Source organism: Maylandia zebra, linkage group LG8 (assembly GCF_041146795.1).
Source record: "Maylandia zebra isolate NMK-2024a linkage group LG8, Mzebra_GT3a, whole genome shotgun sequence".
Classification (NCBI taxonomy): Eukaryota; Metazoa; Chordata; class Actinopteri; order Cichliformes; family Cichlidae; genus Maylandia; species Maylandia zebra.
This window is the reverse complement of record NC_135174.1, coordinates 26,507,129-26,520,555: the sequence shown is the minus strand read 5'-3', so window position 1 is coordinate 26,520,555 and position 13,427 is coordinate 26,507,129. Positions and strand designations below refer to the sequence as shown.

The following is a 13,427-nucleotide window of genomic DNA, read 5'->3' as shown; positions in this document are numbered from 1 at the left end:
CTACCTACCTACCTATCTTTTTTTTCTCTTTCTTAACTAAAGACTTATTGGTTTGTGTCTCCTATTTTGATTTTAACACACAAAAGCCACAGCTGGAGCTACTGCAAGGCTTCAGCTACAGGCAGAAGGAAAATTTAAGTTTTGGTCTCAGTGCTGTGAGCTTCTTCACAGCTAAGCAGACTGTGTTCGCACTTTAGCACCAACAAACCCGTATTTGGTAATGAAATGAAGGTGGGATCAGAACCACTGCTACGTCTGTTCCTCCTCTGACTGAAACACAGCTTCAGATTAAGCTGCTCACCTCAGTGCTTCAGGAATAAGCTGCCAACGGTAATACTGGCGGCAGACAAGTCTGACAGGTTTGATGGGTCTCAAGTCTGACGGTTGCCAAAGAGCATTAGGTACAGCGCTCTGGATGTGGTCCACCCCCCCAAAAAAAATAAAAATGTGTAACTGCTGTGACAAATGTTTGACTTCTCATCATGTTAAACCAAGCCGAGGTGCATCAGCCAGAGAGGGCTCGCAGAAAATGCGGTTTAATCTTACAAAGATGTAGCGACCTTGACGGTGAAGAACGCCTTTTGTTCCTATGAAACAGTTTACCTCTGAACGCTTGAGAAGATTCGCTCACTGGTGTGTAGCTATGACAACGTCCCAGTCTGAACCAGTGAATCAGCTCTGAAAGCTGTCTGCGACATGGTGGCAGTGAGCACTAACGATAAGAAGAAGGTTTTCTTTAAAGGGAAAACTTCTCACCATCCTCCTCGACAGGATTAGGCAGGGATTTCTGTGGAGACACGACGGTCTCAGCAGGCCTGATGGGTGCCAAGGACTTGCTCAGGAGGTCCGAGTATTTCTCCGTCTGGCCAACAATGAAGTCCAGCTGAAGGTCCAACGCCTTCTTCCGCTTCTCCTCTAGCCTGGACTGCTGCTTGTACTGTACCACCTTCAGGTTCAACAAATAAGACAGCGTGTGAGAACAGCTGGGAATTTCACATGATTTTTAAAAAGTAAACAAAAAAACCCCACATAAGCAGAAAAGTTGCGATGCTGGGTAAAACGGCATAAAATCTCAAATGGGTCTCGTATTTTAATTGAGTTTACAATATAAAAAGTTCAATTCAAGGTTTCAAGCTGCATATTTTAACATCAAGAAGAGCCGTGTAGTCGGATTACTCTGGGTGAAATTCAACCGAAATTCTTGATGACTTAGATTTACATACTGTATTTAGTTCAAAAATAACAAACTTTTTTTTTTTTTCTTTTAAAGGGCAATTATGAGCTCTGTGGGGGTCTTTTTGTTTGTTTGTTGGTTTTTAAAAACCAACAAACAAACAAACAAACAAACAATTAGACCATTAAAATAATGTCAGCAACACACATTAAAGTTTTTTGTGTGTGTGTGTGTGTTTTTAAATTAGAAAAACAACACTGGAAAAAAAATGTAATACTAAAGAAAACACGCACTAGATCAGTTCACAACTAACAAGGTTGAACATCCCAGAAAAAGATGGAAGATTCACAAGAGTTTATTCCAAGTGTTTGCAAACTACATCTTACTTTACAAAAAGATGCATCTATTATAAATTAAAGCTTTGCTTATTTTAGCAAAAAGTACCAAAACACATTCTGCATTTTTACAACGACAATAGCTCAGCAGGAAAAAGGATCCAGGTGCTGAACTGACCCAAGCGCACCAGTGAAAATATTAAGCTTGTTCTGAACCAAAGAAAATATGACACGGGACGAGCAGAGCGGCTGAAATCATGAGATAGCGAGCATAGATTAGAAAACCCGTTGGTTTTCCCCTACTGAGGTAATTGATATCCTCCAAAGGTTCCCAGAGTGTTGTTAAAAGAAGAGCCCAATAAAAACTAATCACTTCGTGTGCCATTTTCTATCGTATATGTTTGTTCTGAAGTTTTATTTTCAGTTTCAGCCAGCTTTCAGAGCGAGTTTTGCTCATATGAAAGGGTTCACTTTCAGTTTAATTTAAATTTTTTTTGGTTTTTTTTTTTTTTTTGGTTTTTTTTTTTTTAAATGTGTGTCCAAACTGTCCAGTGTTTTTTTTGTTTTGTTTATTATTTACACTTATTCTTAATTTTATTACTAAGTTAAGTTACTGTGTTGCGTCGTGTTGTATGTAGTGCCAACGTTTTATTGGAGACACAGATGAGCATTTTGCAATTTAGTATAATGTGTGAAAGTTTACATTTCTTCAGTACTGAAAAACAGAAATTAGGCTGTCTTGTCAGGGGCCATTTTTTTGGAGGGGGGCAGCCGACAGCACTGTACACAACGGTAGCTGGGTGTGTAGCAGGCAAACAAAAAAAAACCGAAAATAGAGGTGTTTGATGGTAAATTGGCGTCAAAGCACGCTGAGAGATAGAGCTGTGCAAGAGGTGCAATTTTATCGTGGTGGAAGCAAAACAGCAAAACTAAGAGGGAATTTATTCATTACGATGTTTTTCAAAAGTGTAGTTTTGGTCTTTTGCTGCTGGTTCAGTGAATTTTGGTAGGAGAGTGACGAAACCTGCAGTTTCAGAATCTGTGCGCCAAAGCCTCCTGATCCCCACCTCGTTTTAGTTTTTATTCAGCTACAGCCTTGAACATTACACTGCCACGTTTTTGGAAGCAGGACTGCACTTCATGTGAAAAGTGGATGTTATTTCTGTCATAAACCCGAACAAACACGGGCGCTGAACAGAGAAGCAGAATGTTCTGTTTGCTTGGTTTCAGGGAATCATCTGTACCTTCTCTACACTGCTCCAAAAAGCCCGGACTTCCTTTGCGATAGAAGAGGCGACTCGTCTGATTTTAGCATGCTCGTCCCGCTTTGCTTTTTCTTCCTTTTGCCTCAGCTCCTCATGGTGCCGCATCACCATCCGCACCACCTAACAACAAATCAACAGAACACATTTAGAACATATACAACATCCACCATCAAAAATACAGGAGCGCACTTTTCACCCCTGTTCTTAGCATCATGAATGTGTGAAACTTCAAGCAAACCTCTGTGATGATTTGCACGTCCTACCTTTCTGGCCACGCCTCTCTTCCACCGCCTCTCTTGAGCAAAGTCAGCCGAGAGCCACTGCATCTCCTCACACAGGTAATCCCAGTGAACCTTTGGCCGCGGTGGCTCCGTCAGGCGGGTGAGTCGCTTCATTGACCAGAAGCCCTCTCGCTTCAGTGCCTGTGTTCGATGCTCGATGTCAGCTTCCTGCAGCACAAAGTGAAGAACAAAAAGTCAGTAAACTCCTGGCTCTGAAACAGTAAGGTGGGGGTTAGCTGATTCAGAAATGCCAAATACTAATCTCCTGCTACACTGCATCGTCAAAGGTGCTTTCAAACTGGAGGAATCTTTTCCTAGTTCTTCCGACTCTTAGAGGCGGTCCCCACTTTTGATGTAGGCTCACTTGATAGAAATGGGTCTATCAAAGCTTTGAGAACCCCATTTTCAGGTCTTTTTAGATACTAGTGCCATATATTGGCATTATAAGGAAAATAGAAAGATTATATGGAAAGAGAGCTGAACAAAAGGCAGTTTGTTTGTGGCTTTTATCTCATAGGATTTCACTTAATGGCATCAATTTGTGAAGATTATCTTCACAAATTGACCAAAACATTTTTTTAACAAAGTTTTATGCAATAACACCAAAACAACCTTGAAACAAAAACAGAAAAGAAATCCCACTTGGTGTGTGTAGAGGGAACCATGGTGGTGCCAGCCTCCGGGTTGGCATTTAAAAAAATAAAGGTTCTCCTTGCACCTCTCATTTAGGTACACTCTGGATTCATTACTTCATAATTATCTGTCTCAGTAACAAAAAAAAATAAAAATAGTGGCACTCTGGTGAACGGCTCTCATCGGTCGGAGAAAATATTTGTTTAATTTCAAAAGAGCTGCACCTGTGCAACATTTTCGATAACAATATCCCTCCCTAGCACTCAAACTGCAGCAGAGAAGCTGTTCCACACACCTCACACTTTGTCTCACACAGTCACAAGGCTGCAAGATGTTCCATCTTTCTTCTCCTGCTTTCAAATCCACACACTTTGTTGCCTTGTCCTGTTTGTCATATAGTGACCTTCATCAGCAGAGCTTCACTTGCTTCACAAAAGAGGAGGAGCTGATTGAGACGTTTCTTCTTAAAAACCGTGATGTTCCCAAAAAGTAACGCAAGTAAACAGTACAAAGGACAGAGCTCTTTATATTTAACACTTGAACACAACAGTTTTTAAAGGTTGTTCAGCAGAGCGCTCCAGCATAATCATGTAAAGTATACCATCAAAGTCAAAAGGATGTCAGGGGAGTTTTTAAAAAGTGCTGCATTTCTCCTGAGCTTTTCTTAAATTACTCAAAGCAGACATAAAATAACAATTAACTACTTAACTGCCCGACAGCTAAATAGGGAAATGGATCAAAAGCTGCGTCTATTCACAAAACTGAAATGTCTTTTTAGTAAAAAAGGTCCAATTTTCTCTCCTTTAAGAATCCAGAAGGTTAAAAAAATGCATGCTGTGCCATTCAAAGTGATTTGTTTTGATTATTTACATTTCAGACTCCTGGAGCAGCCTGTTAAAAGGCATCGGACATGAGGCAAATAATCTTCGGATGTGCAACTGCTTTCGTCAATTTGAGGATTTAGTGAGAGGCTGAGAAGCAGCGATTCATACACAATTCATAAGATTTCTGCCTGGCACCACTTACTGAGGGACAAGAAACAACCTACAGCAAAATAAAAGTTAAGATTTTACTTGGATTACGTGGAAGAAATATAAAACTGTAAAGCATGATAAACAAAAAAAAAAAAAACCTTTCATATGCAGGACGGTTACAAAGATGAAATATTTTATATAAAAATATCAGAGCCCGGTTTGAAAAACAAAAAAACAAAAACTGAATTGGGAAATTTGAAGATAGATGAAAGAGGTAAACAGAAGGACAAGCAGTCAGAGAGATTGATAATAGATCGATAGATATAATTAGATAAAACTGTATCTAGACAAGCAGAAAGACTGCTAAAAAACACAGACGGAGAGACAGACTGGTTGACTGTCCCGCGGACGTGTGGACGAAATGCTGAACATCCTGAATGATGCTCACTCACATGTTTAGCCAGCTCTGCCATGTCGGTGTGACGCTCACTGCGGGACCGCTGAGAGGAGCCCTGGTCTGGCGGCGAAGACGACGAACTGTAGGCACCGAAAGAGGAAGGTGAAACAAACTTTCCGTGGGGACCCCGGAGAGGCGAGGACCTCTCCCGCCGTGGTGTGGACCAGTCAGGTGTGGTTGAGGATCCGGGGTAGGAGAAGGTTGAGGGTGATCCAGGAGAAGAATTCCCAGTGACCCTGTCTGCAATCCACTGGCGTACCTGAGAGTGAAGGGGACAAGGATGAAGAGGATTTTTTTTTTTTTTTTTAATTTTTAGAAAATGAAACAAACTAAGGTGAAAGCCTAAGCTTCACTAAGACAAAAGCATCATGCATGAAATGGATTAGAGCATTTAAGTGTTTAGGAAGCGTGTCAAACTGGCCACGAGCGAGTCTGTGGCAGCCGTCTTCTCATGCAATCATAAAAGAGCTGAAGTCAAAGAAATGCCTGCTTGAGTTAAAATTCTCCTGCCTGGGATATGCTCATGAATGCCCTGTTAAAATGAGCCTGTCTGGGTGTCTGACAACCAGCACTTACCTTAAGAAACAGTGCTTGTCTGTCTGTCCTGCTCTGTCCATGCTGGAAAACACACATGGCTTAGCATGCGGCCAACTTAAAAGAAATGAATCACTTTATACAAGAACACCGCGCACACACGTGTTGCATTAAAGATGGACTACATGCGGAGTGACGTCCTTTTAAAATAAAATAAAAAGCATGCCAGCGTATCTGATTACCATTTGATAACTAAAACTGCTTTTTGTTCTTAGCCAAGATAAAATATTAACGCATCTCTTCAGGACTGAATTACAGCTCAGAAAAATGATTTCAGCAACAGTAACAGTGTTGCACATCACTAAAAAATATATATATATATATTCTGTCATACCCAGTTAGGAAGCAAACCTCTCTGAAACTCCTAAGCTCCTCACTCGGATAAAAAGAACAAAAAAGATCCAATAAACAGTTCATCTCATCTTATTCACAGCGACAAGATGTCCGGATGCAGATTTAGCATTTATCAGCTGTTTTGCTTCAGTTGTGCTCGTGTTTTGTGGACGCCTCTTATACCTTGGCATTCAAGCAATAACTCATGACTATGAGTCTTAATGCTATGTCTAAGCTATGGTTTCTTTGGTTTCCTTTTTTTTTTTTTTTTTTTTTAATGGATCAAATACCTTGTGTGGCGAGCTGGGGGTGGTCATCTCGCTTTTTTCGCCGTCGGCTTCGTCGTCACTGCCTTCTTCTGGGCTGCTAACCTGTCCCGAGTTGCTCTCCTGGACCTCAGTTTCTCCCGCAGGGTCGTCATGCTCAATGTCCTCGCCATCTTCCTCCCCGTAGATGGAATCGGGTTGGCTGGGGAAGTCGCCGGGGCTGGTGGATGCTGAGACTGAAGCTGTGAGCATGTTCGAACTGTGCAGCGTAGCGGCTGCTGTGGAAACATCTTGGGATAAAGTTCTGCTAACGGTTAAGGCCTCAGGTTTGCTTGTAGTAGTCGTTAAGGGGGTGGCAGGTGTAGCCGGGTCGGGTTCAAGAGAAATATTACCACTTTCTAGCTTGACAGAAGCTCCTGCTGCTGCTACCACTGACAATTCATTGACAGCCCGCTGCGTCTGATCGCTGCAGCTGCTAAGAGCGGAGACTGTTTGGGGAAGGCACTCCTCAGACACCGTGCCAGACCAGGAGCAGGAGCCGTGGGCATTGGCCAGCTTGCCGTCTGCATTCTGTTGCTTAGACAATGAAAAGGAGGGTGGGTGTTTCAGGAGAGGAGTTTCTCCCGGTTTGAGAAGGAGCAGCGTTGGATTTATAGCCCCAGGAGCGGCACGCAAAGCCACTGGCTTGCTTACTGAGGGCATAGCGACATTCTGAACAGTCACTGATGCCGTTGTGGTGACAGCGGGGGAATCTTTGGTCCCGTCACAAGCAGAAACACAGACCTCAGGCTTTGTGACACTTACAACAGTGACTCCTGGGGTCTGATTTAGGGAGGGTTGGTTTCCTATATGAGAAAGTGTAACAGCAACAGGGGCCTGCATCCCCAAGTTTCCACTGGTAATAGTAACCACTGGGGATAAGAGAGATAACGAAGCAACTGTTACTTCTGCTTCCTGTTTTGGGCCAACAGTCTGAAGCACAGCAGTACCGCTCACCTCCGTCTGGTCAGCACCGACCCGTGTCCCGATTTGCGCGCTGGTGTCCGCCTGTTCAACAGTGAATGAGTCAGCAGTAACGGCCGCTACTTCAACTAAACAAACCGCACTTGAGTGTGCCACTTCAACAGCTTGGTTAGCATCTAACACCAAATGCTGTTCAACTCCGGCCATGCTTGTGTTTCGTATGGATAAATTACTGCTAGAGCAAGCCTGATTTATATCACTTGTTGAACGCAAGGGCTGCTGGGAGATTATGATGGTGTTGTTTTCACCAACTGTGTGGATAGATGCTTCGAGGTCCTCAGAGTTTTCTAGTAAAGCGTTGAATAAGTTCACCTCATATCCAGGAGAATGAGGCATCTGTGCAGCACTGCTGGCACAGACCGTCTCCTCTGCGACCTCCTCCACCAGACTGCAAAACTCGTACACTTCCACAGGTTGAGAGCCCAGCTCCATCTGCGTCTGAACGCTTCCTGTGTACAGCTTCGGCTCCCCAGCGGAGATCTCCGAAGTCAGCTCGTTGACGATGGCGGCTTCGCAGACGCTGCCATCCTCTCGCTGCAGAAGGTAACTCTGATTCAGGTGCACGGTGGGCCAGGCCCCGGTGATATGAGCCTCCTCCCCGACAACCACAATTTCCTGAGTGTCGGCAGAATGCACAATCTCCGCGATGAGCTCTGTTGAGGCGACTTGGTCAGAGGTGTGAGATGTTTCAGCTTTTATAACCTCCCCCGCCTGAAGTGAGACAACTAGGCCTGTGTCAAACAGAGCAGGTCCGGTGGAAGGTTTTGAGGAAATCTCTTGCAGCACTGTGGGGCCTGACGAGTCAGCTTGCTCTTTGCTCGTGCTACTCTCCACCTGCGCTCCTTCAAGGGGACCGCAGCTGGACGCCGAGCTTCCTTTTCCAGTCGAAGTGTATATTCCAGGGAGCAGCTCTCTTGCCTTTGCGGCTTCGAGTATTTCAGCTGAATGAGGCTGCGTTTCAATGTGTTCAACTGACTCCGAAAAAGCCGTTTTCTGCACGTCTCTAGCATTAGCTGAGATCCCCTTGATAGTTTTGGGTTGAGTTTTTGACAGGTTAGTTTGTTTAATCTCTCTATTTTCGGCTGAGGACAGAAGGAGTGCAGGCGATGCCGAGTCCTGGAGACTCCCTGCTTGCTCTGCAGCACCTGACGGAGGTATATGGCTGCTTTGATTTGTTTGGACAGATGGAGTCCTGTCGGACTGCTCCACAGCCCCACCCTCCGTAGCGTCTTGGACAGAGAGAGATGAGGCTGTGAAACAGATCTGAGATTTGGGTTGTTGTGGGAGAATATTCCCACCTGTGTGCTCTTTTCCACCAAGTTCCATATTTGTTCCAGTCTCTGGTTTATATTCCAAGGTGATGGACCGTTTTTCCTTTGTTCCCGTAATAACCACAAGTCCAGCACCTTCTCTAGGAAGCTGGTTTGTCTGACTGTTTGAGTGGCTTTTCTCTTTATCAGTTTGTGACCCGTATTGCAGCTCTTGCACTGTTTTGTCAATCTGTAAGGGGACAGGAGGACAAAGGGAAGCTGGAAGCCTTTGCATCTCAGCAGAGGAACTGCAGTCCTCAGTGAGGGACGCTGGCAAAGATCTTGCAACTCCGACGGCACTCTCTTCTGAGATGATATTACCACTGATTGGTAGAGTCTCAGGCAAGGTGGTCGGAGGGGCGTTCTCCGTGCTGGCGAATGTTGGGGTGTTGCTCTCCAGCAGGGGCACAGTGGACGGATCGGTGAGCGGAGGGACTGGGTGCGGGGCAGCTGCGACCGGCTGCGGGGCATGCCGAGGGGACTCCCCAGCCACATTTTGTGCAGCCTGGGGGTTGCCACCCAGCACATCCACAGCCGGAGAGGCGTGCTGCCGCGCCGCCTCCTCCCCAGAGCGTCCTTCCTCGGTGCTGCCCCGGCTACACACTGCACCTGCAAGGGAAGAGACACAGGCTGTTAACAGGGGTGTCAGGCATGAACTGGTCCAATCGGCTACTGGATATTTTGTAAAGAGTGAGAGTTGCAGTGAAGTCATAAATTACTCAAATTTTTCGATAAAACTCATTTTTTGTGGTATGATGGTACTAGCTTTACACAGAAGTATACATCTCTCTCTATAAGTGTACTTTAATCGTTTTATTTAAGTTTATACTCACTTAAATTTTGATTTTACTTCAGTTCTTGTATTTACTAATGTAGTTGTTTTACTGTGATGTATTTTATTGAACTATATAGCACTGTACTTATCTTATGTGCTTATAGCTTGTATTTGCAGCAATAAAGGGATTTCCCCACTTTTGAGATAAGTAAAGCAGAACTTTATCTTATATTGTCACTATGATTTATCAATTTTAACAAACACATGATGTAAGGAGACAAAAAAAAAAGAAAAAAGAAAAAATGAAAACAAGATCTGAACACTCCGTGTCTGGCTCATTTTGAATCCAGGGATGTCCAGGTGAATGTTCTTTAGTAGCACTGGTTTTACTAGTCAAACTGGGCTAATGGGCCAAACGTGGCTCATGAACACCTCTGGTATAACTCACTTAACAGGTAAAAATGAAAGTGCGACCACATGTCCCTCTTTAAACAGGACATTTTCATCCCCCATGTTTTTTCTTTTAAGTCTAAATATAATAACAACAACAATATAATTGCAATGCACATTTGTAAAAATCTCAGGAAAAAAATTTCCACAATTGTATGTATATCTTTAAAAAGGTCATTAACATACATACACAAGAAAGGGAAAATAAAACACCTGAAACCAAAAACCAAAATAAACAAATAAAAACGGGGATCTCTGGATGCTCCACAGACTAAATAGCATTTATACCAGCTAAATAACATAGTACCTTAGATTCCATCTAAAAGAAGCAAGGTAAATTTTAATGCAAAAACATTAGCTGCACAGCTCATCCGTGTTTACTTTTTAGACTAAATATATCAAAATAAAAACCAGTCTGTGCACTATATTTTGTTTGATGAGTTTCTTTTCATGGGGACTAAGTACAATAAGTTTTTGCTAACAAAATAATAACATAAAGAAGTCTATTTAAATGTCTAAATACTGCTGACTGCACTAGCAAGTCACAAATAATTACTACACATATTACAGCCACTTCTGAAGCGATGTGTGTGCAAAGCAGGAGCCTCTCACCTGTCTGTCGTGTAAGACACAGATCTTCAGTGCTTTCTACTTCCAGGATGCTGAAATTAGGGTCCCCTCCACATATTCTGAGGAAGTGAGGAACAGAAATCGGGTGGTAACTTTATTTTTAAAATCAAAAAAGCAGTTTAAACTCACTATTAGGAACTCTACTGCTGAAATTGACTGGTCTTACAACTCCAACAGCTATAAAAAAAAATGAGCTGTGGCAGAAGCTTCAGTTGGTAAACAGAGATATATGAATGTATGGGATGATGAGTAACATGTCACGTAAGGAGCGGACAGCTAGGCTAGCAAACTCCTGCTAGGACTGTGGTGTGTGTGCAGCGGTAATAAAAAAAAACACAAAAAAAAAAAAAAAAAAAAACAGCCAGCTCCTGGTTGCATTTGCTGCAGTCGCCCACAGGAAGATGTTAGGATTTCTGCAGCACGCGCTCTCTCGCGCTAAAAGCCGGCGACCAAGCGCGCGGGCCTCCGGTCAGTCATTCAATCCGTGCTCTCGTGACTATTTTTTCTTTTTTTTTCCTTTTAAATTGTGAGTACCTGTCGCCACATGGGGTTCAAGACGACCAAGAAATTATGTGTATTCACTAGTGATGTGGCAGCGGTGATACCTTGAAACATGAGCCGTACCCATATGAGAACTGCAGCTCAAGAAGCTTCATAAAACACAATTCAAAGGTTAACGCCTAACGTTGCCGGTTAGCTCTCTGGCAGGCTGGCTAACTAGCTAACGTTAGCTCCAGCAATAACAGTTAAATGGAGGAAGCCTGCTGCTAACTAGCCAGCTAGAAGAGTTAGTTAGTAGGGTGCGTTCATTTGACGCGCAGGCGCCCCTCATCCCACCCGCAGTTATGTAATGCTCAGGCTTCAAAGAAGCCAGTTTATGCCGATACATTTTAATGCGTTACTGTACGCTGAGGACCCAAAAATACCCCCAAAACATCCGAAAAGTCGCATTAAAAGCCGCTTCTGCATGCACTACAGAGGGAGGGGGGGGGGAGACAATCACTCGTGACGTCATTGCGTGGGGTCAAATCCTCTTTTGCGAAAATAAATGGGTTTAAATTATTCAGTTTTAAAAATAGATAGTGATTACTTTTTAGTTAAATATACGAAATGTCTAAAAAAAACAGTGTTAGAAAGTTCCATATAAATTTTGCAACGATTACACGGGGGACTCAAGGGGGCTAACTACGTCCCCACGGACCGCACTTTAGAAACGACCGCACGGAAGTGACGGTTTATCACTCCTTTTTTCTTTTAGAGTAGTTAACATCCGAAGATATCCCATGTCACTGTCTACTGTTTTGTCATCTTGGTTTAGGTCAGTGTTGTAGGTAGGTACATATTTCATCGCACGCCGCAGAAGCAGCGTGAACAAATGAAACGCAGTCTGATTGTGGCCTTCCAGTTGTCTAAAACCCCCCTTGAATCCCCCTTTACTTCCTCCTTCGCCCCCCTCCCTCTCAAGGCCGCCATCTTAAGTTCCCACCTACCTGAAATTTCCGACCAATTTTCTTTTACTAAATTCTCGTTGAAGGAGTCGTCATCCGCGAAAAATCGCACTCAATCCGTAATGCCAGTAATCCGAACTGTCTCCCGGTACCCAACGAGGTACCCCTAGGTCTGTGGGAAGAAGTTAAATTACGGACCGGGAGAGACTGGGTTTCGGCGCAGAATGTAGCGGTCGCGGGGAGGAGACTTTACGCAGCGAAATGGTGGAGGACCGCTGCTGACAAAGTACAGAACGCACGAAAATCTCGCGAGAAGTCGTCAAGCGCGCCACTTGAAATGCTGACATTTGTGATAGTTTATTTACCGGCGTTGGTGAGCGATTAATATAAAGACGAGTTAATTTAATTGATTTACTGCGGTGCGCTTGGAAGAAATAGTGCATGTTGAATCGGTTTTTTTTCGGGATTATTCATTATATTAAAGAAAATTATATCAACGTGACAGCAAAACTATTTTAATTTCCCTGTCGGGGTTTGTTTACACTAAGTAAACGCTATTTCGCCATTTTCCTGGTGATTTAAATGTTGGATTATTTATAAAATATAATCGCAGCTATTTTTAATACACATATATTTTTAATGCACTCTAAGTTTAAATGATTATCTGTATGATTGTAAGTGATGTTATGCATAACATGTTATATTTGATGTACCTGAAACTTGTTGAATGGACTAAAATTATTCAATGTTACTATTAAAAGCTTTATGTAAATATTAGGTGGTTTTCTTTGGTTTAAAGAATGCTGCCCTATTATTTGCCAAATTTGAGTTGGAACAACAGTGAGCCATTTTTAAACAAAAGAAATCTGATGGAGCCACAAAACCAATGTAATCCTTATAATAACAATAGCACAGCCTTTTAAGGACAGATTATCCTTTGAATATTATCAACAGGTGTAAATAAATACTATTGTTACATCCACGTGTTTCAGAGAGGAGCATTTATGACTATTTGCATTTTAATTACAATAACACTATATTTTTTGTTACATATGTAAAATTATAGAACAAAAATACAAAAAACTATCATTGCAAATGTACAACAGAATTGTGAAGCAAAGGAGAAAAAAAAAGTCTATTAAGCCTGATTTGAAGTATATACTGTAATGCTACACTGGTCACTGATGGGTACCAGTGTTTCTGCAAATAACCTAAATTAAAAAGAGCCTGTTTTGATTATAAATATCAAAACCTTTTAATTTAATTTTTTCCTAAGGTCCAGCTACACTTTTAAGTAGTGAAAATAAACAAATCTGTCCTCTGTCTGAAATTCTTAATTTTCCTCCATGACTTCATTTCTGGGCCTTTAAATTCATAGCTCAAGGGATTCAGGACTAAACGTTTTTGCACATATGTCCATGCTCGCCACTCCAACTGAGGTTCAGAGAGATTAAGATAATATGCTGATTGTTTCCACGA

General features: G+C 42.6%; 1 protein-coding gene across 5 annotated transcripts in view; it reads right to left on the bottom strand.

Moving 5' to 3' along the window:
• Positions 1 to 12,224, bottom strand: part of srcap (Snf2-related CREBBP activator protein) — a 45,287-nt gene extending 33,063 nt beyond the window's left edge. For 4 of the 5 annotated variants that reach the window (XM_024803426.2, XM_076887711.1, XM_024803428.2 and 1 more), the window contains exons 1-8: positions 11,991 to 12,224; positions 10,483 to 10,559; positions 6,337 to 9,254; positions 5,696 to 5,737; positions 5,115 to 5,378; positions 3,038 to 3,223; positions 2,754 to 2,894; positions 757 to 946 (exon numbers count right to left, since the gene is read on the bottom strand). In XM_024803426.2, coding sequence (XP_024659194.1) covers positions 757 to 946; positions 2,754 to 2,894; positions 3,038 to 3,223; positions 5,115 to 5,378; positions 5,696 to 5,737; positions 6,337 to 8,880 — 3,367 coding nt within the window. In that variant the 5' untranslated portion in view covers positions 8,881 to 9,254; positions 10,483 to 10,559; positions 11,991 to 12,224. The remainder of the gene's footprint in view (positions 1 to 756; positions 947 to 2,753; positions 2,895 to 3,037; positions 3,224 to 5,114; positions 5,379 to 5,695; positions 5,738 to 6,336; positions 9,255 to 10,482; positions 10,560 to 11,990) is intronic. The other variant, XM_024803427.2, reaches the window with a different exon arrangement.
• Between the last annotated feature and the right edge of the window lie 1,203 nt (positions 12,225 to 13,427).